Source organism: Prionailurus viverrinus, chromosome X (genome assembly GCF_022837055.1).
Source record: "Prionailurus viverrinus isolate Anna chromosome X, UM_Priviv_1.0, whole genome shotgun sequence".
Lineage (NCBI taxonomy): Eukaryota > Metazoa > Chordata > Mammalia > Carnivora > Felidae > Prionailurus > Prionailurus viverrinus.
The window spans coordinates 12,286,578-12,312,554 of record NC_062579.1 but is presented as its reverse complement, the minus strand read 5'-3'; the positions used below and the strand labels follow the sequence as shown (position 1 = coordinate 12,312,554).

General features: G+C 45.4%; 2 protein-coding genes across 4 annotated transcripts in view; one reads left to right on the top strand and one right to left on the bottom strand.

Annotated features, from left to right (window-relative positions):
- The window catches only part of MAP3K15 (mitogen-activated protein kinase kinase kinase 15), a 123,803-nt gene extending 115,799 nt beyond the window's left edge, over window positions 1-8,004 (top strand). Inside the window, exons 22-29 of one of the 3 annotated variants that reach the window (XM_047843445.1) lie at window positions 67-223; window positions 1,180-1,365; window positions 1,998-2,103; window positions 3,190-3,415; window positions 5,710-5,822; window positions 6,646-6,755; window positions 6,843-6,919; window positions 7,412-8,004. In XM_047843445.1, the coding sequence (XP_047699401.1) occupies window positions 67-223; window positions 1,180-1,365; window positions 1,998-2,103; window positions 3,190-3,415; window positions 5,710-5,822; window positions 6,646-6,755; window positions 6,843-6,919; window positions 7,412-7,511 (1,075 nt within the window). In that variant the 3' untranslated portion in view covers window positions 7,512-8,004. Of the gene's footprint in view, window positions 1-66; window positions 224-275; window positions 768-1,179; window positions 1,366-1,997; window positions 2,104-3,189; window positions 3,416-5,709; window positions 5,823-6,645; window positions 6,756-6,842; window positions 6,920-7,411 lie in introns of those variants that run through there. The other 2 variants (XM_047843447.1, XM_047843446.1) reach the window with 2 other exon arrangements.
- On the bottom strand, window positions 6,578-23,460 carry PDHA1 (pyruvate dehydrogenase E1 subunit alpha 1). Its single transcript, XM_047843449.1, has 11 exons — window positions 23,298-23,460; window positions 17,895-17,954; window positions 17,166-17,339; window positions 16,080-16,206; window positions 15,343-15,434; window positions 13,854-13,946; window positions 12,896-13,051; window positions 12,653-12,724; window positions 10,499-10,566; window positions 8,925-9,033; window positions 6,578-8,585 (listed from the first exon to the last, which is right to left on the bottom strand). The coding sequence occupies exons 1-11, from the start codon at window positions 23,352-23,354 to the stop codon at window positions 8,421-8,423; spliced, it is 1,173 nt and encodes a 390-aa protein (XP_047699405.1). The 5' UTR covers window positions 23,355-23,460; the 3' UTR covers window positions 6,578-8,420.
- Window positions 23,461-25,977: the final 2,517 nt, after the last annotated feature.

Below are 25,977 nucleotides of genomic sequence, written 5' to 3'. Positions count from 1 at the left end.
GTGGCATCCCAGCCTGGAGACTTTGTTCCAGGACATGCAGGGATTGTCGCATGTGTTTGTCTGCAGCAGTGTTCCAGATGAGAGCGCAGCCTCCTCCCCGGAGGACAGGGACCCGGGCCTCTTCCTGCTGCGCAAAGACAGTGAGTGCCGCGCCATGCTGTACAAAATCCTCTGGGAGGAGCAGAACCAGGTGGCTTCCAACCTGCAGGAGTGCGTGGTCCAGGTAGGGCCGGGTTGGGGGAGCTGCTCATGCCGCCCCCTCTGCCTGGCACCAGGTCCCGGAACAGGGACGAGTCTCCTGCTGCCCTGGACGGTTTGCAAAGTTACGGTAATCACCGTAAGTATTTCCCAATGCCCTTCCCTCTTCCAACAAGACAAAAGAAAATACAAAGCAAAAAAAAAAAAAAAAAAAAAAAAGACTCCACCAAAGCCCGAATTTGCGGAACACTGCGGTGAACCGAGACATGGCGTGGTGCTGCCCCCTGGCGTAAAACAAGCCAAATGCAGCACGAAGCTTAGGGACTCACAGCTTTTGCCCTTCACTCACGTTAAACCTTCGTTTTGAACCCCCAGCTGCAGGACACATTGAGTTGCCCTCAGAAGCTGGGAAAAGGCCACTTTAGGGGGAAAGGTTATGGATAAAAATGTTTGCATTTTAAACTTTTTTTTAATGTTTTATTTATTTTTGAGACAGAGACAGAGCATGAATGGGGGAGGGTCAGAGAGAAAGGGAGACACAGAATCTGAAGCAGGCCCCAGGCTCTGAGCTGTCAGCACAGAGCCCGACACGGGGCTCGAACTCCTGGACCGCGAGATCATGACCTGAGCCGAAGTCGGACGCTTAACCGACTGAGCCACCCAGGCGCCCCAAAATGTTTGCATTTTAACTTACTTTGGAAGCGGGAAGGTCAAGGCCACTTGCCCTGCTATGAACTGTACCTTCTACCAGGAGCCGGCAGAGGGGGATCAGTTAGAAGGGGTTCAACAACAGGATGGCAAAACCATTCCTGGGGGGGGGTGGGCAGTGAGGAGAGGGGGCTGCCTAATGAAAGATCTGGGGGGAATTCCAGACAGACCCTTTCTCACCTGGGGAGCCCACAGAATACATCTTGAGTTTCCCCCTCTCTGACTTACTCAGTGAAAATTATTTGCGGGGGGGGGGGGGGGGTTGGTGATCAGAGTTCAGAAGACTTGCATCTCTCAGCCGGCCACATCAAGCAAATAATTGGGATCCTGAGGGACTTCATCCGCTCCCCGGAGCACAGAGTGATGGCATCCACGATATCAAAGCTAAAGATGGCCCTGGATTTTGACAGCTCGTCCATCAATCAGATTCATCTGGTACTGTTCGGATTTCAGGATGCTGTAAGTGTTCCGTCTGGCTCTAGAGAACATGCTAGAAGGCAGGAAGCCCACTGAAGTGGCTCACAGCCGGGACCCTGGAGTTCAGTTACCATCTTCTCCCCTAGTCCCCATCTCTTCTGTGTACACCTGAATCCCTAGTTTCAGCAGTTCATTCTAAACACAGAATATGCAAGTACAGGTGAACGAGGGGATTGTATCTGGCCACTAAGAGCAGGAGTGTAGGACTTGGGAACAAGTGGCATCTGCCAGCTGAGTAGGCATGGGGTTTAAGCTTATGTGTCTGTGCAGACAGATGTGAGTTGCTCCAGGCGTGAGACCGTGTCTGGTCCAGCTTTGTGTCCCACGCCCCCAGCGAAGAGCCTGAGTTTTCATAGGTGCACCAGAAATACTCTCCGAGTAAACAACAACGAGCCCGGTGCGGGAGATCCGATCACTGCACCCATCCCGAAGACCCGGCATGACTTAGGGTCAGCTTGGAGGGAGACCCAGTCCGGAGGGAACGTATGTCAGGTAGAGATGCAGGGCAGCACGGTTAACATTTTATCTCCGAGTAGAAGTAAACTAGAATTCGTAAGAACTCCTATTTCTTGAACGTACAGCAGACCAGAAATCTGGATTTTTGTGATTTATAGGTGAATAAAGTTTTGAGGAACCATTTAATTAGGCCCCACTGGATGTTTGCGATGGACACCATCATCCGGCGAGCGGTGCAGGCTGCGGTCAGCATTCTCATCCCGGGTAAGCGTGCCGCCTTCGCGGTCCAGGGCGGGCTCAGGCCACGGGCGAGGTCACACGTGTGCTCCGCGCTCAGCAGTGGTTTTCTCCTTCCCATCTGGGCGGTATACTTCCCTGCAATTCAGCGAACGCTAGCAACTTCTGGAGCCATACTTCTGTGTCCCCTACCCATAACCAAGGAGACTGCACAGAGCCAAAACTTGTCATCGGAGAGGGAGCCCTGCGCCTGAGGGCTGGGATCCCGCAGTGCCCCCCGCCTTCACTCAGGAATGCCTACTGGTGGTTTGATGGTGCTTACTACAGGCTCCGTCTCCTGTCAGAATCATCATGGGGTAGCTCTAGAAATCTTTGGCTTTTTTTAAGTTGCTTTCTTCAGTTAGAGACAAACAGCGTGAATGGGGGAGGGGCAGAGACAGGGAGAATCCCAAGCAGGCTCTGCTCGGTCAGCACAGACCCCGCCGCGGGGCTTGAACTCATGAAACCAAGATCATGACCTGAGCTGAAGTGGACAGTCACATGCTTAACGAGCCACCCAGGAGCCCCAGTTTTTGGCTTTTGTACCTCTCATTTGTCATTTGTGAAGCCACAGAGCCGCTTAATACCCAAGTTCTCTCTCCTGCAGTGACTTCATCCTCGGAGGGGGAGGCTCTGCGCCACTCATGTTGACATTGCCGCTTCCTCTCTTGACTTCGCTCCCTCCCTGTCATGTCCTCTCCTGCCTGGTTCTCGTTAAACCCCAGGACTTCATCACTCCCCACTCCAAGCGGGCACCTTTTCTGTAGTAGAACCACCCAGGCCAGGCCAGGTTGGAAGCCTGGTTGCACCTCTGTAAAGCCATCCTTGGCTAACTAACTTAACGTCATTCAGCCTCAGTTTGCTCATCTATAAACTGGCCGTGAGCATCTTTTCACTGCTGAGAATGGAGTAACGTCTCCGCCCCATTTATTTATAACGTGAGCAGTCCCTTGATGGAGCACTGCCTCGCTGGGCCAGCCTCCGAACACTCCCATTCGCTGGCATAAGGACAGAAGCTCCACTGAGCCCTGGCCTTGTGTCACCACGGTCCTTTCTCCTTCCGTCATTTCACAGAGCTCCGAGCCCACTTCGAGCCCACGTCAGAGACCGAAGGGGAGGAGAAGGACCCAGATGAGGTGGAGGACGACTCTCCCCCCGCAGACCTGCCCGGGAGTGAAGGGCACGCAGCATACCGAGGGAGCAGCCCCCCATCAGCGGGCGCCCCAGAGCCACAGCCCCAGCAGCTCCACCACCGGCACCTGAGCCTCCAGCTGGGCCAGCTCAGGCAAGAAACCAACAGGTGGGCAGGGGTGGGGCAGTGACCTGGGCCAGGAAGGTTATCACTCTGCTTGCCTGAGGGTCTCACCCGGGTCTCGGAAAAGCATCTTCACCAACAAAGTGGGCAAGGGGGGGTGGTCTCAGCTTCAACTGGGGGAGAAAGCCTCCCCTTCTTTAACGTTAGGAATCAGAGAGCTGCGATGCCTTGCCACCAGGCACAGAGCAATCAGCCGTGCCGAAGGCACTGGCGTCTGGGGAGTTTTTTCTGTCTCTTCACCAAGGTGAGCCCCCTGGCATGGTGTGTGGGTTCGGCAGAGAGCAGTGGACAGCTGCAGCCTGCCCCTACGGACGTAGCCAAGCCAGGGGTTGGTGTCCCATAACCCTGACCCTGCAGAAGTTTACCCTCCCCTCTTTGAATCTCTTCCGTGTGATTTGTCAGAATTAGCCGGCAGGCATTCGTGGCCTTCTTTCCCAGCCAGGGGACCCTGGCATTGGTGTGAGGTACCCCCGAGAGAGCTGGTCTGTTTTGTTCACTTCCTGGCACGTAGTAGATATTCGAAAATATTTGTCAAATGAGTAAAATGAGTCCCGTTTGCCCTGGGTAATCACATCAGTAGACCTATGAAGGACAGAACCCACGGGCAGAGCAAATGAGTTGGTCCTGGTTCCAGATGATGCCTTGTTGCCATATGATCACTACTAATGCCAATTAATAATTGACAGGGAGATATGGTATCAGCTATCCATATTTTGGAAGAAACATTGTACACACTCCAGGGATCTCTGAAGTTTGACCTTAGGCAGATCTAATCACTTCTTTTTAGAGACCTACAGGGTTTTTGTTTTCATTTTTTTAAGCTTATTTTGAGAGAAAGAGTGCAAGTGGGGAGGGGCAGGGGGAGAGAGAATCCCAAGCAGGCTCCACGCCATCAGCACAGAGCCTGACGTGGGGCTCGCTCCCACGAACCGTGAGCAGACATCAGGAGTCGGACCCTTACTGACCGAGGCCCCCAGGTGCCCTGAGACCTGGAGTTGTAGTTAATAGGTAGCGGTAGCAAAATTGTGAAAGCTTTTAAAATATGACACCTGTGGAAGCTCGTGATAATTAGCACCACTTTAAAATATTTTCTGGTGGGGCGCCTGGGTGGCTCGGTTGGTTGAGCGCCCGACTTCAGCTCAGGTGATGATGATCATGGCTTGTGAGCTGGAGCCCCACGCCGGGCTCTGTGCCGACAGCTCAGAGCCTGGAACCTGCTTCTGATTCTGTCTCCTCCTCTCTCTGCCCCTCCCCCACTTTTCCTCTGTCTCTCCCTCTCAAAAATAAATGTAAAAAAAAGTTAATAAAAAATTTTCTGGTAAGGTTTATAATTTACTAAATTCCTAAACTGTTACATATGGGCTCAGTGGCTCTTCATCTACACTGCTGATAGTCCTTCTGTTACTTTGCAGTTTCAGTAGAATTAGTAATGACAGCAGCCGACTACAGATGGCAGACAAGCACGCCCTCCCTCGGTAGCACGCCTGTCCCTACGGCATGGAGATGCCTTAGCTGCTGTCAGGTAGAGCACGAGGATGGCACCTCCCACCCAGAGTGGCGTGGCCTGGAGGCACCTGGTCTGTCCTGAGTGGGAGGCCAGCCCCTGTGAAGCATTTAGCAGTCACTGGTCCCACAGACGTCTGGAGCTGTATTCCTCCCGCTTGAGGGGGCCTTTTTGCCGGCTCCCTCCCACCACTGTCCATCAGAAGCAGGGGCACCCGGGGTGGCTCAGTCGGTTGAGTATCCAACTTCGGCTCAGGTCGTGATCTCACAGTTTGTGAGTTCGAGCCCCACATCGGGCTCGCTGCTTTCGGTGCAGAGCCTGCTTTGGATCCTCTATGCCCCTCTCTCTGCCCCTCCCCTGCTTGCACGTGCTCTCTCGCTCTCAGAAATAAATATTAAAAAAAGAAGCAGCAGGGCTTCTAGCTCCTTGGCCTCCTCCCCAGAGGAGAAAGAGCCTGAGAACTAGTTTCAGCAACTTGATCTGACGCAGGGAGACAAGTTGTAATTATCAGATCCTTCCTGGCTGAGTTTACCGATCACCCTCAGGTTATCTTTCTGGTTCCTGATAGGTTTTGAGACAAAATAGACCCATGCCCTGAGTGCTGGTCTTTTTTTTCCAAAGGGAGGAAACACAAGGTAGGTGCCCAGGTACAGGCTGCAACCAGATTGTTGGGACTGTGTCATTTTCTTTCAACCTGTAAGGTTCAACAAATGTTTGTGAATTGAACTGAATGATGTTAGGCTCTCTCTGGATAATGGCTTGTTTGTTTAACCAGACTTTTGGAACACCTAGTTCAGAAAGAGAGAGAGTACCAGAATCTTCTACGGCAAACCCTAGAGCAGAAAACTCAAGAATTATATCATCTTCAGTTACAGTTCAAATCTAATGGTGAGTAATTTTCCACTTGCTCTGACTTGGGGGAGCGAGACCACTGAAAATCTGCCTAACGGTCTAGTCAGCCTTGACACTGCTGCAGTTATTCTCTATGAAACCAGCAAGCACTCCAGTAGATTCTGGAATACTAATCAACGATAAAAAGGAACTGCCGGTACATTCAAAAACACAGATGAATTGCACAGATGAAATGCATTATGCTAAGTGAAGGCAGATTCAAAGGCTACACACTAGGACTTCCTAAGTATGGAATATTTATATATGCAGTACTCTGTTAAAGGCAAAACTACAGGGACAGAAAACCAATCAGAATGGGGGCAGGGAGGGGACGGATTATTCAAGGCCACAACAACTTTTTGGGGTGATGAAAATGTCTTACCGCATACCTAAACAGGGCGATTTACTACCTACCTTCTGAATTCATTGTGTGCCTACAAAAGGGCTACAGCTGCCTCTTGGAATGTAGAATGGATAGGCTCTGGTACAAAAATCTCAATACTGAATTGTTTCCTCATTTGATTTCCAGTGCAGATAAGGATGGGATTCCTTACAAAAGGCATTTTAAAGACTAGAATAAGCATTTAAAGTGGTAGACCTATAGCATATCAAATTCCAAAGAAGGAAAATCACCCTTACCTGTGGTTCCTTTAATCTCTGGAAAGTGAAGCCAAGAACTGTGTGATGTTGTGTGCACTGTGGACTAGAGCTGCTAAGACAGGTTTAATGAATTAATTTGCTTTCAAGTCACATTTACGTTCTGGAATAGTTTATTTCATCCAACTTACTATACAACAAAACAAATCTCTCATCGTTGCAGATACTCCAGAGAACCCAGCATCCCCACCCGGGTCTCATGGGCAGAAAACAGATAAAGAGCTTGTAGACTGGTTACAAGAGAAAGGAGCAGATGCGAGTACAATAGAAAAGGTAAATTTGTAACAAAAAAACATTCCTATGCTGTAATAATAACAAATAATAGCAGCTTAGCTCTTATGTATTTGATGTCTGTTTCAGATTGTTGAAGAGGGTTATACACTTTCTGATATTCTAAATGATATCACTAAGGAAGATCTAAGACACCTTAGACTACGGTAAGAATGGCTTCAAAACACTAACAGAAAATGACTTTTTTTCCCTGTGCTTATGCTTTTAAATAAAGCAGTAGAAAACAAAGGGCTGGTAACTTTCCCCCTTCATTGAAATTAATTTCCTATCTAGGTAGTGTGTTTTCTAAGCCACAATCTCAGCCCCCAACTCGGGAGGTTTCCTAGGATCAGGTTGCGTATGAGTCAGAAAGAGGGAGGGGAAACACAAAAGCTCTCCCCCTCCCATCTTCTGCCATCCAACCCTTTTTATTCTCTAGCAACCTGGCATTCCTGCACATACCTCGCAGGTCACGTCCCCTTCCTACTGGGCACAAATACAAGAGGACATATCTTCAAGTTAGGAACTGCATTTTGGCAAATCTAGACAAGTCTAGAATTACTTAACATAGCTTTTGACATAAGAGCTACCCAGGTATTTGGTGGGGTTTTGAAGTTCTTTTCTTACCACTCTAAAAAAGACTCTGGATTGTTTCCTAGTGGCGGTCTCCTCTGCAGGCTCTGGACAGCAGTCTCCCAGTACAGAAGAAAGGCTCAGGGGTCCCTGGCCTCCCAAGATGAGGCTGAAACTGTCGGCTAAGCCAGGGAATAGAGGGAGCCAAGAGCTGTCATCTTTGTTTAAACTTCTGTTAACGTGACATGAATTTCACCGAGTTTACACAAGGAAACCACCACTATTTAAGACCTTGAAGTTTTAAAGACTTACAGAAACGGGATGGGTTTTTTAAACGTGTTGTTACTTATCAACATGTTTTAAAGGTGAGTGGAACCTTAGCATTGTGAGAACAGTGACTGAACCTTAATTTTGACATCCCAGAATAGTATGGTGTTCTTAAAAACGGATGAAAATTCCGTACACCCTATAGCACTTACTGGAAAGCAGGCTGGCATCACTGTTCTAGACCACGGGGTACTTACAAGATTAAAATGTTAAGAATATGCCTTCTGTCTGATACTGAATGTACATAGAAAACTATGTTTTGTATTTAATATATAAATGAAGAGGTCTTATTTAAAAATGGAATTGTCCTTCTATACCCTGCCTGGATGTAATAAATATTGCGTTTTATTGAGCAGTGGTCAGTGTGAATCGGCTTCAGCCTCCACACGCACACTGGTGATGGACACGTGCCACTACAAGGGTCCAGGGAATGATCCTACTCCCCTCGACTGATGGCAGGGTTGGACAGGTAGAAATGGCCATTTTTCACTTAATGTATACGATTTAGCAAATACTTTTCAATTATTAAAAGAAATAGAACTATTTTAAGGAAATAATTTTAAGTCTAAAATACCCTTTGTAACTTTCACACTAAATACTTAGGTGTGCAATAACGTCTTTCAACGCAACACTATACAAAACACATGCAATTACTATCTTAGCCTACATCCTTTCTTTTTATGGGTTTTTCTTGCTTAATGTTAAAAGTGGAGAACACAGAGTCCCTTACAGTTGAAAGTATCACCATCCGTGATGTGCAGTTTCCCTTTAACTGATGGACTTAAACTTGATCCACTGATTTGCACCCCGAACTTCAAAAGGTGGGTCGCTGCTGTAAATGTGATAGCCTAGTTCTTCCAGAGGCGGTTCAGGATCAGCGGTGGCAAACTGGGCAGCATCCTCAATCTCTTTCCTCACTTCAACATCAATTTCCTAAAAATCAGATTATAGTTCGGGAGGTTTTTGAACACACAGCAGCTTAGGTACCAACTAGCTCTACCTGGAACCTGTTGCTAGTATACAAGTGCTAATAGTTGCTATTTTTGAAGGCGATGATTGTTTTTTTAAATTTTGGAACATTTATGAATTTAACATCCAAAGTCTATTTTTAGGGAAAAAAGAGTGGTGCTACCGGGAGGGTTAAAGCTTTTGCAAATACGACTGATTCGTGTGCTGTGAAACCTTCCCATTTACGGAGGCAGTTCCCCCAGGAGCGGCAGCTTTCTGTGTGCAGAAAAACGCGTTGCCCAGAAAGGAGAGCAGAGAGCCTACCTTTAATTCTTCAACACTGGCCAGGTTGCTGTTCACCATTCTATCCTTGAGAAGCATAATAGGGTCACTCTTACTTCTTACTTCCTGAATCTCCTCTCGTGTACGGTAACTACAGGGAGGCAAACGAATAGGTAAGAACATTTCCGGTACAGCAAAGACCGTTCTGTGAAATACAGATGTATGTTCCTGACCGGGAGCACAGCAATACCTCTGTCACTGTGGGAACAGTGCAATTCTACTTTCAAAATACAAGAACCCCACCTCTAACAATTCTGTAAGAGCTGCTTAGTGTCTTTGATAGGAAACTCTACCCTGGCACTACCCCCGGCTTCTCGGGCGGTCTGACAACAGGGGCCAAGCCTTTATTTGCTTCTTGGCTCTAGATGAAGGGTAGGAAGGACGGGGTAGAGCCTCTTTATGTGCCCACCGTCCCACCCTTCTGAGCTTCTACATTTGATGTGGGTGGTGAGAACTACAGACTGTGAGGCAGAATGCCAAGCAGGAAGCAAACGTGAATACCCCAGAGAAGCGTGGCCAGCAAACCCACGGACAGCAGGTTTTCCAATCCCTCTTCTATGATACAGCTGACCCCTGAACAACGTGGGGGTCAGAAGCACCAACTCCCCATACGCCCCGTAGAAAATCTGCAAATTTTGACTCCCCCAAAAAACACATTTTGTACATGTGTATTATATTCTTAATGTAAACTAGAAGAAAGTGTTAAAATCAGAGAAAAAAATACCGTTCTGTAAGAAATGGACCCACGCGGTTCAAACCTGTATCGTTCAAGGGTCAACTGTACTTCCTTGTCCTAAGTCACATATAACCCCACAAGGAAGGGCTCTACCGTTTTTGGCAAACACCAAGGACATTTTTCCCACTTGCTCTTTGTAACGTTGTCCCTTAGAACTCCAATCTACTCCAAGGCTTGTCAGGGCTTACTCTAACTCTACTTCTTTTAACTGTGTCACACACTGGGATGGCAGCATTACATGCCAGAATTACTAAATCGACAAGTAAAACTATCTTCCTACCATAACCTACCTCTCACTGATAGATTTCAACATGTTGAATACCCCACGTGCCAGGTGGCCTCACTCCACACCAGCCAGCTTTTCAAATTCCGAGTCTTCATGGGGGTAGTGCCTACAAAAGCTACATGCCCCTAAATACATAAACTCTCCATACCGTCGACCTGTTTTATGCAATGATTTCTCTCTGCAGTTTTTGTTAAAGTAACCTCTACCCCCAAAGTGGGGCCCGAGCTCCCAATGGAGACACAAAGTCGCATGCTCTACCAACTGAGCCAGCCCGGCGTCCCCCTCTGCAATTTTTTTTATTGCTGCTCTTGCTAACAAGAGCATAGTGCATGCTGTGTATTATAGGCATTTTCAGAATGCTTCCAGGCAAAGACTCCTATAACTACTTTACTTGATGTCAACTAATTCACTGCATGAAGCCCACTGGTGTCTGGCTTCCAAAGCAAAGGCAGAAATGTTTGCTTTTTCATGTGAGTAGCCACACACAAAGCCCAGCCACTTGGGACACCACACTCAGATTTCCCATGACCGTACCTGACACCAGGATCACTCATGCTATGTCCGTGGTAGCGGTAAGTCTGTAGCTCCATCAGTATGGGCCCCTAAAACAGAACCCAGTAGAGATTGAGATGATGGGCACAGCATATCCTTTCAGAATCAAAGATCTTCTCGTCAATCTGTAAATTGGCTGAGTCGTCAAGAATTCCTATTACCTGACGTAGCTGTTCTCATTTCTATTACCTGTGTATTCCGTTTCATCCTTCTCATTTTTTTTTTTTTTTTAATGTTTGTTGAGAGAGGGAACACAAGCGGGGAAGCGGCAAAGACACGATGTGAAGCAGGCTCTGAGCTGTCAGTGCAGAGCCCGATGCGGGACTCAAACCCATGAACCATGAGACCGTGACCTGAGCCAAAGCCGGATGCTTAACTGACTGAGCCACCCAGGTGCCCCTCCTCCTCATTCTTAACAGGAACTTACTGGAATCCAAAAGGCATTTAACATGTTATAGAGCCCACTGATCTTAATCATTTTATTAGCATGGTCTTTGATATATAATAATCCTATGAAACAGCTGAGATTTAATGAAGAAAAACCTATTAGCAGTTATGACACCAAGGGGGAGGGTGTCAGTTTATCTCATCTAGTTTTCCCCCTCAGTCACAGAGGACATGATCTACAAACATTTGGATCCTTTTAGAAAGCTAGAGAAAAACACGAACATAAGATCTCACAGAATAAGACTAAAAGCAAACCTGTATGTGCTGGAAAGTACAGAAGGCAGAAGAACTAAAGCTAGGCTGGGTAGGTGAATCTCCTCCCCCCATTTCACGCAGTGTTTCAGAGGGGCTGGCGACCAATCCTGCTGCACAAGGATCTGGCGAGTGTGTGACAAAGACGGCAGTCATGGACAACATCTGCTGTTTAATCCTGCGACTCTGCCGGCCAGCCTGACCACCCCTAGGACACCTTCCTCCTGCTACGCCAGCCCCCTTCCAGAAGACGAGGTTGAACACTGAGGGGGAGAGGGTGGATCTAGGATCCCCGGGCAGTTTGGGTGCAGTAGTTCAAGTGTCTGGGGTCCGATCTGGGCTGTGGCGTACAGCAGCTATGTACCCTTGACTGCTCTGTGCCTTAGGTTCCGGTCTCACAGATGAGGGACCGGACTCAAGAGTTGTGCCGATGAACACATGAGAAGTATTTACTGCATCACCCGACCTACGTCAATTCCTCAGGAACTGTCACCTATTCTTTCTGTTCTGTGTCATCCAGGAGCTACTGAGAAGCGCAGTGGGTTGGGCTAAGGGGGTTTCTAGATTCCTCTAGTTCCAAGATCAGGCTGGGAAAGTCAACACATACCACAAACCGGTGATAACGTTTCTACATATGTTTGTACCCCACATATTCTTTCAGGAACTGGGGAAGAGGGGAATGATACCCACCTCCCAAGCCTGGACCTCTTCTAGTCTTGGGAGTCTGAATACAGACCGCTGAGCTCACTGCCACTTCAGTCATACTCTACATTTCCCCCTCTGCTCCACCCCCTGCCCCACTAGCATCACTGCTGTCCGAATCTTACCACACAGGGGAGGTCACTGAAAGGTCAACCCTAAGGACATGCTTTCTGGGCTGTGCAACACCAACTTAGGGAGAACATCGTTCTTTCCACCAGCTCTGATGGCACCTTCGCCAACCTCACTGTTGCCCTCTTCCTCTACTGCTCTCCCTGAAAGGTCGAGATTCTCAACTGGAACAGGAAGACTAGGATTACACACTTGAACCATAATATTTAACTTAGAGAAGACAAGCTTACACTGAATACCTGTTATCCAAGCAAAGTTCTGTGCTGAGCATTGTGAGGGTCTCCAGTGTTCATTCGAGGGGCTTATGGAGGGGGTGGGTAGGTAGAGATTGGAGGCAAACCACAAGGCAAAATGCTGAGGAAGCACTCAAAAGATGTGCCCTAAATGGAGGCAACGTGGGATCTTTCGTTTCCCAAAAGGTGAGCTACCAAGACCATACTATTTACAAAGGGCCCCGATTCACTTGACTCTGCTTCTACTTTATACATAACCTCAACTACCAGCTACCCCTGAAGAGCTACGATAGACACACGGGAGGCACTCTTTTAACTTTAAGACAAACATCAATAGAAATCTCTAGCCCACAGGCCTAAGAGAAAGCCTTACCTTTCCAGATCTACAGTAGGCGGCTGCAAACCTCGTCGCCTCGCGGACACACAGGATATCCATTCCATCTACCTGTTGATACACAGGAAAGGGGCAGAACATAAATCAACCTAAAACCATTTAATTTTTACAGGACCTATTTGTGCACTAAAAACCGAGAACTCTTCAACGTGTGTGAGATTGTCAAGGTCACGCACAGAGGCATCAAGGGGGTAGCCCTGGCTTCACACCAGATGTCCTTACCCTCAGCCCAGGAATGAAGTCACCTCTCTTGTAGTAATCCGTGCTGGCCGCTGCTCTCTCAACAGATGTTCCCATTCCATAGCGGTTATTTTCACAGATGAAAATACATGGCAATTTCCACAAAGCTGCCATATTGTAAGCTTCGAATATCTGACCCTGGAAGTATGTAGAAGAAGTTCAAATGGTTTCATTTTGCCATTTTTCTCTAGACTTCTTCATCGTCCCCCGCAGCTGCTCTCTGACACAGAAGTTTTCACAAAACACGAAATGCCTCACCTTCCACAAACCAGCTTTTGAAACCAACGAGTGTGTGTTAGGGACAAGCAGCAGCAAACATCTCTTTTTGCAACCCAAGGAAGGCACAAACCAAATACCACCACTTGTTAAGTGGGGTCAAGGCAGTAGTACGAAACACACTGGCTCTGTGGCTACCTGGTTTTATGCTTTATTGTAAATGCTAGGAGACCCGATGGATAACCAGAGTGAACCAGTGCCTGAGAATCAGCATCCAGAGCAGTGCCTCAGAGTATCGTGCACGGGCTGGTGATGACTCGGGCCATGACAGAAGTACAGAAAGAGTCGTGGCTCACAGACCGTGAGAGGAGTCTGACGATGCCAGGGCATCCAAGAGAATGAGTCTGTACGTTACGGTACTGATTGAAGAATTGGTTTGCAACGGGGTAAAATGTGAAAAGGTCTTTCAGCCGCCGAGCGTTTGTGAAGCACTGAGGTAGAGGCAAAGGAGAGTTCCCTCATGGGTGTGCCCGTACAAAGCGCTTGGTGAACAGGCCATGAAGTAAACCTTTAATCTGGCCATAAAACCAAGTTTTAGCTTTCCACGAATGGCTACTTCAACTAATAAGCAATATATTCTTTCTCTATAAATGAACTATGAACGTTCAACGCTTTAGGAATAAAACTGCAATGGTTATTAAAAACTTAAGAGGCATATACTCACTTGGTTAGCAGCACCATCGCCATATAAAGTCAAACAGACCTCATCCTTTCCGTTATACTTACAGGCCAGAGCAATCCCTGCTCCCAGGGGCACCTAATATTAAGGACAACCAAGAAAAGAACCACTGAGGTTTATATATACAATGGAATACTACTTGGCAATGAGAAAGAAGCAAATCCTGCCATTTGCAGCAATGTGGATGGAACTAGAGAGTATTACACTAAGTAAGTCAGAGAAAAACAGATACCATATGTTTTCACTCATATGTGGAACTTGAGAAACTTAACAGAAGACCATGGGGGAGGGGAAGGGGAAAAAAATAGTTACAAACAGAAAGGGAGGGAGGCAAACAATAAGGTTGATGGGGGGGGTGGGGGAAAATGGGTGATGGGCATTGAAGAGGGCACTGGTTGGGATGAGCACTGGGTGTTCTATATAAGCAATGAATCAAGGGAATCTACCCCCAAAACCAAGAGGACACTGTATAGACTGTATGTTAGCCAACTTCCCTCCATGAGGAGGGATATTAATGCTCCGCATTTTAACTCCTGGCCAGAATTTAAGATAAAAATTACAGTGTCACTGCAAACTCCCTCTTCCACTGCTATCTCTAACTACTCCACCCCCATAATTACAAACTGGTAAAACAGCATGAATAATTCTCATTCTCTTTTAACCATGAAACAACATTTCTGCAAAGATTCCACTACTAAAGCGCCAAAACATGAAACCTAATTTTTTTTAACATATAATAGAATTTCATTAGAAAACAAACCAAACAATCTAGTTACATTTTTACACTGTTACTTCTTCACTATTCACTAACTGATGAGAACGAAGAGGACTACATAAGCAAGAAAGCTGGATTTATTTCTAACTAGGCCCCTAAGATCCTGATCACCTGCCTTTCCTTGTCAGACACTAGCATCAGCAGTCTACAGCAGGGAGAGGTAGGCCAAAGTGGATGTGACAAAGCAATCAATGTACTTAAATGGAAAAGGTGAAGGTACAGCTGTTACTACAGACTCTTGCTTCCTTATAAAACCTGACAAATACCTAAAAGAAAGAATTTTAAATCATTGTCCAAACCTGTTTATTAACTGATCAAATGGTAGGCTATGAAGCAACAGGTCTTTTAAAAAACACCACGCTCCCTGGGGCGCCTGGGTAGCTCAGTCGGCTAAGCATCCGACTTCGGCTCAGGTCATGAACTCACTGCTCGTGGGTTTGAGACTCTGTGCTGACAGCTCAGAGCCTGGAGCCGCCTTCAGATTCTGTGTGTCTGTCTGTCTGTCTCTCTCTCTCTCTCTCTCTCTCTCAAATATAAAATATAACCTAAAAACATAAAAATTAAAAAAAAAAGTACACCAAGCCCCCACAGTCCTAAAATACTTCAAGAGGAACATTCTCTGGGGTGTGAAGATCTTTAAGACATGGTCTAAGGCCAAATCAAGGCAAGCATGCAATCCTCATCCTCATCTCGGGTCACCTGAGCTCCGACGATGCCGTTGCCCCCGTAGAAGTTTTTGGCATACATATGCATCGATCCGCCTTTCCCTTTAGCGCAACCTCCTCTTCGTCCTAGAAATGGCAGCATATACACATCAAAAACCAAATATACAAAAGAAAATCGCACGCCAAGTATTTACTGAGAGGGTCAACCATGGGGACTCACAGGCTAATTCAACTGTATAAGCACCCATCCCTCTATGCAAATACATGTTCCACTACATCCTTTCATGAACACCAATCCAGTCTCATGTCCTTGACCTTTATCCTTTAGACGTTATCATGATACCCTGGACTTTTTTTCCAGTTATAAACATCTTCTGATTTCCCCTACACTGGTACAATGAACAGTTCAAAAGTCAAAGGGGACATGAAAAAGATTCCTAGAATTTAAATTGCATGCAATGAAATGCTCCTACCCCATTTACTTTCTATGACTGCTAGATTTCTACTGGCATGCTTGAGTGATCAACAGTATTCTGATTTTACGGAGCTAACATTTTTAAACTTCTACCTGAAGGACCAGATGACCTCAAAAACGGTCAGTTTACTCAAAAGCACAAGAGAGGTACCAGAGCACCAAAAGGAGAGGCTTTCTTTTTTTTTTTTTTTTTTTAACTCAAAAAGGTTTTAATATTAAGTTGTAATAGCATCTTAACATGAGAGATCTGCAAAGTTATTTCAGTAATTTTTCTTTTTTGAAAATCAACAGCAAACCTGTAAGCTCTGCAAGAATTTCTCGGACAGAAAGTCCACGAGTAAAGGTGAAGCCATGAGCCCGATAGGCTGTGATAAGATGGTCTGTGGGATTTATGCCGGCCTCCAGGCCCACACAACAAGCTTCCTGCATTAAAAGAAGCAGCAGCAATGAGTCAATACAATTCACATTTCTAGATAAAAGAATCCCTAGAATATTAGGAAACATTTGGCCTAGCAGAACTCTTTAATAACCACAAAAAGAGCTCTATTTTTCATCACAAACAGAGTAGAGGGTAAAGCACAAGCCAGAAGCTGCAAACTGGCAATCCACAGATGTACAGTTTCAAGCCCATACAGTGATATGGAAAAAATCCCGAATTAGACATCAACATTAATATTGGGGGAATTTCATGTGAAAATCCAGACTTCTGTCTTCTCTAGAAGAAACAAACAACAGGAAGCACTAATCTCATATGTCCACATGGCATCAACCGGCTAGAACCAAGTTATGATGCCCCTGGTGGGCAGGGGGGCTGCCTGCTCAAGGTCACTACCAGTCCTAGTCACCGTTCTCTAGTTTTGTACAGCTGGCCTTCTTCACTCCTTTATTGCACCTAGCTAGTCCCCACAGGCATTTGAATTTGTAACCCTTGGCCTAAATCCACAAAACAAAAATCAAAATGAAAACCCTTCCCCCCAAAAGTATATCCAGTACAGGTGATCACAGTGCCATGTAAGGCACAGGGGCATGTGAAAAAATTCTCCAGTGTAAGCTTCATAGCAGGTCTTGGCATTCTCATCTTTACTCTGACAAGCCAGTCTCGAGTCCTTCTGATGCAAAAGGCAAGGTAAAAACCAGTAAATACAAACCATATTGAGGCACCTGGGTGGCTCAGTTGGTTGAGCATCTCTTGATTTAGGCTCAGGTCTTGATCCCAGGGTCATGGGACCGAGCCCAGCAATGGGCTCTGTGCTGAATGTGGAGTCTGCTTGGGATTCTCTCTCTCTCTGCCCCTACCCCATGCTCTCTAATTAAAAAACCACAAAACAACCATACTTAAATTCCTAAATCTAACATGGTTTTATTACAAAACCACCACTTACCTGACCATCACACAAGTGACAAAAACCACGAATAATTTTCTGTTTATACAGCTGATCTGCCTTTAATTCCATTCGGCGAACAGTCTGCATCATCCTATAGTATTTGAGCCCATCCTCCCTGGTGAGTACCGTGGTGACAGGAGGGCCCTCTTCCAGTCGGTGAAGATCACATTTCTGAAATGGAATCAGACAGTTAACTTCCAGTTACTACAACATAAACACTGCCAACCCATTCTAAGATCTAATATCGCAACAATATTTAATTCAAAAAGCTGCAGAGGAGCACATTGGAAATGCTACATATTGCTTCTGACTCCTTAAATCATCAAGTTCACTGTGCAATGGGATGGAGTAGAAAAGAAATATTTCTAAGACGACTTTCACTGAGAACCCCTCGAAGTCAAAGGAGTTACAGGTTGAAAGACAAACTTTTAAAGAAGCACTCTATTCCTATTGAAATATTTTACTGAAACAACATTCTAAATTTTGGATTAAGTCTTCAATTTTTTTAGGTCTCCCCCCTTCCCCCTCCCCAAAACACCAGCAAGCTGCTGAGCAAGAAAAGTGAATTCTAACTTTTGCTAAACTTCTCTGAACCTCTGACTCTAGAACATTTGGAAGAAAATAGTAAAAGAGCATGAATATCAAAATGTTCGATTTCAAAGGTAAAACTCTGTAACAAAGTATACCTGTGGAAATATTATTAACACAAAGCAAAACACCTCTTACCTTAATTTCAAATGTAGCATCATTTGCAAAATTACGGGATGCCACCAGCACTCTGCTTGCCTTGAAAGACCAAAATATACAAACATATCAGTACTTTTTATTTTTAGGTATTTTTGAAAGTCATTATTATTATTATTAACCAATTATCAGGATGCAGTCCTGGAATTTTCATAAGCCCCAACACATTCATGGGTTTATCTTCCTTTCTCTTCACTGTGTTGGGATCTTGTCTTCAAAATGATTCCATGCTTTGGCCAATGAAACATGATTATACACCCTTCCTGAAGGCAAACAGCAGAAACAGAAAGGAGGAAAAAAAGTCAAACCCATCCACTTAGCCATTTTGTTTCCAAAAAAATTACATTGAAAATATAATGAAGTTACTGGCCAACAGAAAAGACTAGACAATCTCTGGGCTTTGTTTATAGTTATACACTGACCAAGCTAAAGCTTTACTTTCAGAATTCTTCTTCAAATAAAACTGTGATTCCACTCCTACTTCAGGCAAACCACCATTCTATGAAATGGTTCCATAAAAAAAAAAATATTGGGGCGCCTGGGTGGCTCCGTGGGTTAAGCGTCCGACTTCGGCTCAGGTCATGATCTCACAGTTCGTGAGTTCAAGCCCCACGTCGGGCTCTGGGCTGACAGCTCAGAGCCTGGAGCCTGCTTCACATTCTGTGTCTCCCTTTCTCTCTGCCCCTTCCCTGCTCATGCTCTCTCTCTGTCTCAAAAATAAATAAACATTAAAAAAAAAATTAAAAAAAAATATTTCAAACTATTCAAAGTATGAGATAAATATGTTTGTGAGACATGTACAAGACAAAAGAAAAGATACTTAGCACTCCCTGACTTAAAAACAATGGACTTGACAGACATTTTATAATCTGAACAGCTTAGGTCTTCAGTAGGCTCTTCCTGAAGCCTCAGAAGGGAGAGATGTTCTCTGCACCAATGTTCCCTTCTTGATGTTACGGGTGGCTGTCACTGCTTGGGTGGTAAAAAGATGGGGGAAATGTTTCCTCTTCACTTTCGACTGAACATACCTGCTCACAGAAAAAATACTGCTAAGTGATGACCAAGGTCCAGACTGGACCACAAACATTTAACCAATTACTATTATTATATTAGTTTAGCCACATTCTGCCATGTTTTCACACGCTGATAATGTAAAGTTACATGACTTCTCTTCATGGAGACTTGAAGCACATTCTTGACATCCCACAGAAAGTACCTGTGATGTGTTCCTACAGTGTGTCACCTTACCATCCAGCTTCTAGCACTGGACTTGATCTTGTTGAGAAGGGTAAAGACTGACCTGCTAAATGCACCTCCAAGTATACAAAAATCTATTATTTACTTTTCACCTATCAATATACCCTTATCTAATAAAGCCAACAAAACAATGACACTGCTGTAGGAAAAATGCCTCAACACTAGAAATAAATGTTTCAGTTACAGGTAGAGAGAGTCCATTAGTATACCTAGAATACGTGAAGAAAATTGAGGAATTTGGACAGAAGCTAAGAGGGGTGAGGTGACAAACTAATTTCTGGCAATCATGAAACGGACCTATTATTTTTGCCGGTTCACAAATACTGTTGTGGGGCCAGAAATATTTCTTGTAGTGCAAAATAAATTTCCAGATACAGCTACAGAAACTGTAGTCTTCAGAAATATTTAAAACTAGAGACCTTGGGGCAGCTGGGTAACTCAGTAGGTTAAGCATCCAACTCTTGATTTCAACCCTGAACCCACAGTTCAGTTCAGGAGTTTGAGCCCCACGTCGGGCTCTGTGCTTGACAGCACAGTGCTTGCTTGGGGTTTCTCTCTCTATCCCTCCTCCACTTGCACGTGCACATGTGCATGCTCCTTCTCTCAAAATAAATATTTTTAAAAATATATAAAACTAGAGACCTTGTGGAAATACTTTATTGTACACCTGAAACTAGTATTACTCTTCTCTGCAACAGTTTTCCCTTCCTGATGTTTGTATGTTAACTGTATGTTAGCTGGAATTCAAATAAAAACTTAACTAATAAAAGCAAATAAAACTAGAGACCAAACCAGCCAGTAACCAACCACACCGGTGAAGAGGTAAATTTTTCTTTCTCCATCTTAAAGTTGAAACCAAGAATGACAGAAAATTCTATATAATAAAGAGCAGGAAGGAAAGGCCAAAGATTATGACTGCCAGAAAGCTACTCATATCTTTTCTCATCGTTTCATTATTATGAATCTCAAAAATTAGAGGAATCACTCATATAATGGGTAAAAGGAGCTGAGTTGAAGAAGCTGAAGTTAAAGAAGCTGAAAGTCCTATCAGAAGTCTGAGTATATAATAATTTGTAACTGTTGAGACTGCTGAAAAAATTACCTTTCATTTTCTCTGGAGAGCCATAAAAAGCTTCTCTGTTAAATGGGATTCCTCTTTGAGAGACCATGGACAAACCCATTCACATTAAAAATAAAAACTCTGAAGTTCTTAAATACATGGGAACCATTCAAGTGAAAGGGGAAAATGGTTCAAAAATTTCAGATTCTACAAGTGTAAATTAAAAATCCTACCCTATTACCTAAAAAGCCAAAAGATTACTGGTAGTGAAATTCTCACAAAATAAGGGATCATATTGGAAATACAAACAGTAAGACAAAGAATAAAAATTTTAAATGCAATTTAATCTGTGAAATAACTGAAGACACTCAACCTCATTCAAAGATGAAATCACAGGTACTTAAGTAACTTAGGTTACCCTGGGCTCTCTGCTTTCATTTTAGAGACTCTCATTTTGTAGAAGGTGCTAGCATCCAATTTCTAAAGGTTTTGTGGGTTGGTTGAAAGGTGGCAAGCCGAGAGAGAAGAGTGGAACAACATCCTAAGGCTTCCACCTAGGCCGGCCCCAGTAACCCCTGAGAAGTGAACATTGTAATAAATTACAGCAACATTTAAGATATTAATTCTACAAGATTAATTCTTTAAGATATTAATACTACATCTACTTCACACAATGAGTTTGTTAAAGGACAAATTCCTTACACTTGTTTGTATCACCTATGCTTGGAAACAGGTTGTTTCTGTCTTGATGGGAATAACATCAGATATGCTTCATTTTAACGACACTGTTGGAAATCAAAGTGTCAAACCCAGAATCACTGGGAATGTGTGGCAAACTGTGCAACGAGAAACTTGTCCAGTTCATCTAACAATGATCTTTTCAGTGTTAAGAAGTATAGGTTCAAAGAAGAACGTATACATCTATGATGATTCTAAAACACTTTGAACACTCTAAGCAACCTGTATTAACACAACTGAAACCTGATAAATAAGCACACTAGACCCAAGACCTTAAAGTACACTGAGCACTTTGAGGACATCTCATCAATTATTACAGTTTATGGAAACACTAATTACCTGATTCGCTCTGTCGCAGGGAGGAGCTATTAAACAGGGTTTCAGCCCACAGACACACATAATCCACGCTGAATACACAATTCTTCAAAATATTTTTCTGTGCCTTAGTATAATTAATGCCACATATACAGGCATCAGGAGAAACATGCAAAATAGCCAAAAAGAGGGGGAGGTTCAAAGTAAGGAGCATTAACTCTTTCACTGTCTCTCATCCTCAAGAATCTATTTCTGCTGTAATAATCTTTTCTCTCAATAAAAATTTGTGACTAAATGAAGTTATATTCCGCTCTGGTTTTATCCAGTTAACAAATCACTGTAACCCAAAATTCATTTCTATTTGATTTTTGAGGAGGCCAAAGTTTTACTGAGATGAAGTGCAATTTGCATTTCGGGCCAACGACTTGCCGGAAGACTGCAAAACACAACCAGGAGTATTTTGGACAGTTGAGTGAATGAGAGTCTGATATTAAATGACTTCTCTGTATTCACAGAGAAACACAGGTGACAGTAATTTGAAAACTCACATACCAATTTTCCTCTTTCAGTAGAATATCACCAATTCTATCAAAGTTTTTCTTTTCTAATGCAACCCTTTAAATGTAACATAATACTGAACTAAGACCTTTATATAATGTTGAAAATACGTTTCTATTACTTACATTCAACTTAAAACTGCAGTTGTGGAGATTAAATAGCCTAGTGCCTGGCACTTGTTAAGAGCTCAGTGTTGGTCGTATCATGTGATATACAGAAATAACACTTAAATGTGCTTATCCTTCAGGTAGATCTGGTTACAATTACACGCTAATAACTGATTAACCAAATTGTGTTTTGTAGTCATTTCAGTCAATGGGATTCCCAGAAGGCTATATACTTCCTACCTTTCGATGATATCTGCCCATACTAAGCAGAAGTGCCACAAAGTGCTGGGAGAGTTACTAGAAGCTGAATTGCAAGGCAAGTTTGGCTACAGTTATACCCAGTAACACTACCTTCCACTACCTAAGAGGTCAAAATGGTTCAAGGTCTTAGGCACATCTAAGAGCTGGAGCCGCAGCCTCCAATCACCACTGCTGTTTTCTTTAGCTACTTTTACCCTAAGCCTACGTAAGGGGGAGGGCGGTTTCCTCTGGGTTCTGCTTGACTGCCTTTGAAGCGGCTGCCAAATAAAACCTCAACGTTTAAGGGGAAGGTTTGCGGGGGGGAGCGGGGAGGGGGGTGCTTTCTGGTGAGCATGACCCGGTCTTAACCCTCCAAAGCTGAATGCAGGTGTTCCATAAATGTATACCTACTGGGCACTGAAATAACATTGAACACAGATGGCACTTACTATGCACCAGGCACCATTTGGAAAGGTTTACATACGTGTCACGCGTTTAAGCCTCACGACAACCTCATGGGGTAAGTACTCATACGTATTATCTTCCCTTTAGAGATAGGGGAACTGAGTACCAGAGGTTTAAAAAAACTTGCCCAAGGTCACAAGGTTAGTGAATGGTGAGGCAGGTGTTTGAACACGACCAGTTTCCGGATTTCACACTCTTAACGTACTATATGGCCTCTCAGTCAAGAGGAATAAAATTAGGAAGATTTAAAATGAATGGGCAGGATCAACTGGAGACTCGAGGAAGCCCAAGGCCCCCTTTTCCGTCTGCAGTAAATGAACGGGCATTTCTGGAGCACACCAGCTTTAGCAGGCGCAAGGAGCCGCGGCTGACCTCCACGCGGACTTTGCAGAGCTCCCGTCCCCATTAACCGCCGAAGGGCCCAGTAGCCCCTCGTCCCGGAGTCGGAGCGGAATGCACGGTGCGAAAGCAAAAACAAAAGACCCGCGGCTCCCCGGACGCCCCGCAGCGCCCTAGGCGGCACCAAACCGCGCGCCCCGAGGCCCGGGCCGTCCTCCCGCGTTCTCCAGCGTCCGGCCCGCCTTGGACCCGGGCCCCGCCTCGGCCCCGCCGGTGCCCTACCCCGGGCCGCCCACGCCGCCTCACCGGCTTCTGGGCGACGCCCGACAACACGCGGGAGACAGCTGCGAGCATTTTCCTCATGGGTTGCCGGCAGAAGCGGCGACGACTACTCCCAACAACTCAAGCGCCGTGGCCCCGGACCCTCCAAGTCTCCTTCAGGCGCCCGGAGCGGAAGCCACGCCCTAACCGCTACGTGACAGAACGGAAAGACGTCAGGCGCCGCGCCGGCCACAGGCCTACCGGGAAGGCTCCTAAGGAGCGCCCCGCCCACCAAAAAGGCCCGCGGCCGCTCATTGGGTGTGGGAGCCAGGGCGGGCGGGGTTGGGGAAACTCCCGTTCCGGCGCCACCGGCGGGTGAGGATCCGGGAACTTGAGGACGCCTGCCTGGGAAAGTGGCGCCCGGCTTCCGGGGCCCTGCGGGAAAATGGCCTTTTCCTTGGATTTTGCAACTCTGATTCGGCGTGCACGATTGGAAATCGTACAGGTCACCTACAGTGAGCCCAGTCCTGCCGGTGCTGCACTTCTATAGCCTTCGGTCAGTACACGGGATGATTCAGATTAATGGCACGGTTGGAGCCAAAAGAAAGCATATTTGGTTTCTGTAAATGGTTATGCTGCTAACTTGAGTTTAAGAGGTCATATAACAATTGTAGAATGCTGTCCTTTCTACCTGAGCCAGGATCAAAAAATCGGTTCCCCAAGTAAATAATTAGAGATCAGTGAGAGTGTAGCAGGATTCTCGCACTGATAGTCGTGACACCGACACCGAGGCTTTTCTTTCCTGGAAGCAATTTATATTCCTGCCAGTGGCACCGCTCAGTTGGGTTCGTATCCAAACAACTGAGCCCCGAACGCCACGTGGGGCAGTTTTTTATATATTTTTTACTTCTTTGTTTCTCATATATGATAACACATAGTCTGATTAAGTGGTCTCATGTTACAAGGTCGCAAAGGATGTTGTCAAGTACATAGCAAGGTTGAGGGTTTTTTTTTCTTTCCTTAGGAAGGACACCCTATGACATCCCCCCCCCCCTTGGATGCTCGGACCCCTTTATTTAGGGTCAGAGAGCATCACCTTGGTTTGGAGGTTTATTTATATAGGCTGTTCTCCCACATATCTAGTATAGTCCACCTGAGGCCTGCCATTTGATGGCCACATTGACATTGTCCCAGGCCTCTCAGAGATGAGACAAGTTAGACAAGGGGTGGGGATCTGGCTCAAGGTTATCTGGGGCCCCCCATCATTGGGTTTTTTTGGGTAGTTGAGTTATAAAATCTTTGGCCTAGGCACGTTAAGTTTTGAACAGAGACGACAGTGAACTTTTTCTGCACTAGGCAAGACAGTTTTTTTTTTCCCAATAATTGAGCTTTTAAGAAGCCAAGCCTGGATAGTAGGACTGGGGTGTTTTGTCCTACTATAAGGTTTGTGGGGATCTAATTTTTTAGTCTCTTATGTCCATTGTCTCCCCATGTTGGTACCAACGAAGTATTCTATCCACAAAAAGAAGGTGAGTGTTAACAGAAACCTCGCTTCATATTTTTAGCCGGCCGGGGAGGGCCTCGGCCAATCCTATGGCAAAGAGTAGAGCAAGAATCACAATAATAGTGAGAAACGGGGAGTGGCAGTGCATCACAGTAAGGAAACATATAGAAAATAAGGACAGTCTTTTGTTTCATCGGACTGTCGATTCCTCAAACTTCTGCCGTGCATAGATTAGTTAGCTTCCGGAGTGGCTAAAGCAGGCCTGCAGTCTCCCAGAGCCTCTGGGGTTGCAGATTGCTTCTTCCATATGGTCAGCTTGCACAGTGTTGGTGGATCAGGAATGCACTCCCAGTTTCGAGATGCTGGCCTCACTCTGCTGTAGTGAATCCAGGGACCCACTTCGGCTACCTGTAGTGCAGGTGGGGTGGACAAAATGACAGTGAACAGGCCCCTCCAGAATGGTTTTAGGGGTTGGATATTTTATTCCTTTATCCATATTGCATCTCCTGGTTTAAAGGGGTGAACGTCTGTGGTCAGATTCACAGGTAATCGTTCCCTGACCCAGTGGTGTAAGGTGGTTAGGGTAAGGCCAAGGGCCTGCATCTGTTGTTTTAGGGTTAGATTGTCTATCTCATTTAGATTCCCCCTTATGCCCTGGATAATGGGGGTGAGGACACCCATAAAGGATTTCATAAGGGGAGAAAGCACGAGCCGGGGGAGGAGCCGAGGGGGAGAGAGAGAGGGAGAGAGAGAGAGAGAGAGAGAGAGAGAATCTCAAGCGTGGAGCCTGATGTGGAGCTCCATGTCACCATAGTGAGATCATGACCTGAGCCAAAATCAAGCGTCAGATACTTAGCCTACTAAGCCACCCAGGTGCCCCTCCCAATTTGTAATGAGTAGGATATTTTCTCACTTTTTTTTTCTGCCAGAAATGTCAAAACTAGAGTTGGAAGTGAACCCGAAGGTAAGGGATACTTCAGGTGTTATATGAGTGGTGACAAGCTAAGGTTGCAGTTAATAATCATTGGCTATGGGCCATGGTGATCTCATCTGTCCTAGAACAAAGGACTCTTGCACCTGGAGGAGGAAAGGCCAGGGAGATGGAGAAATAATTATAAAAGGCAGGGGCCTGAGGAAGAGAAAATCTTAAGAAAGAGGAGAATAAAAAATAACAAGTATTGGGGAAGGTGTGGAGAAAAGGAAACCCTCATGCACTGTTGG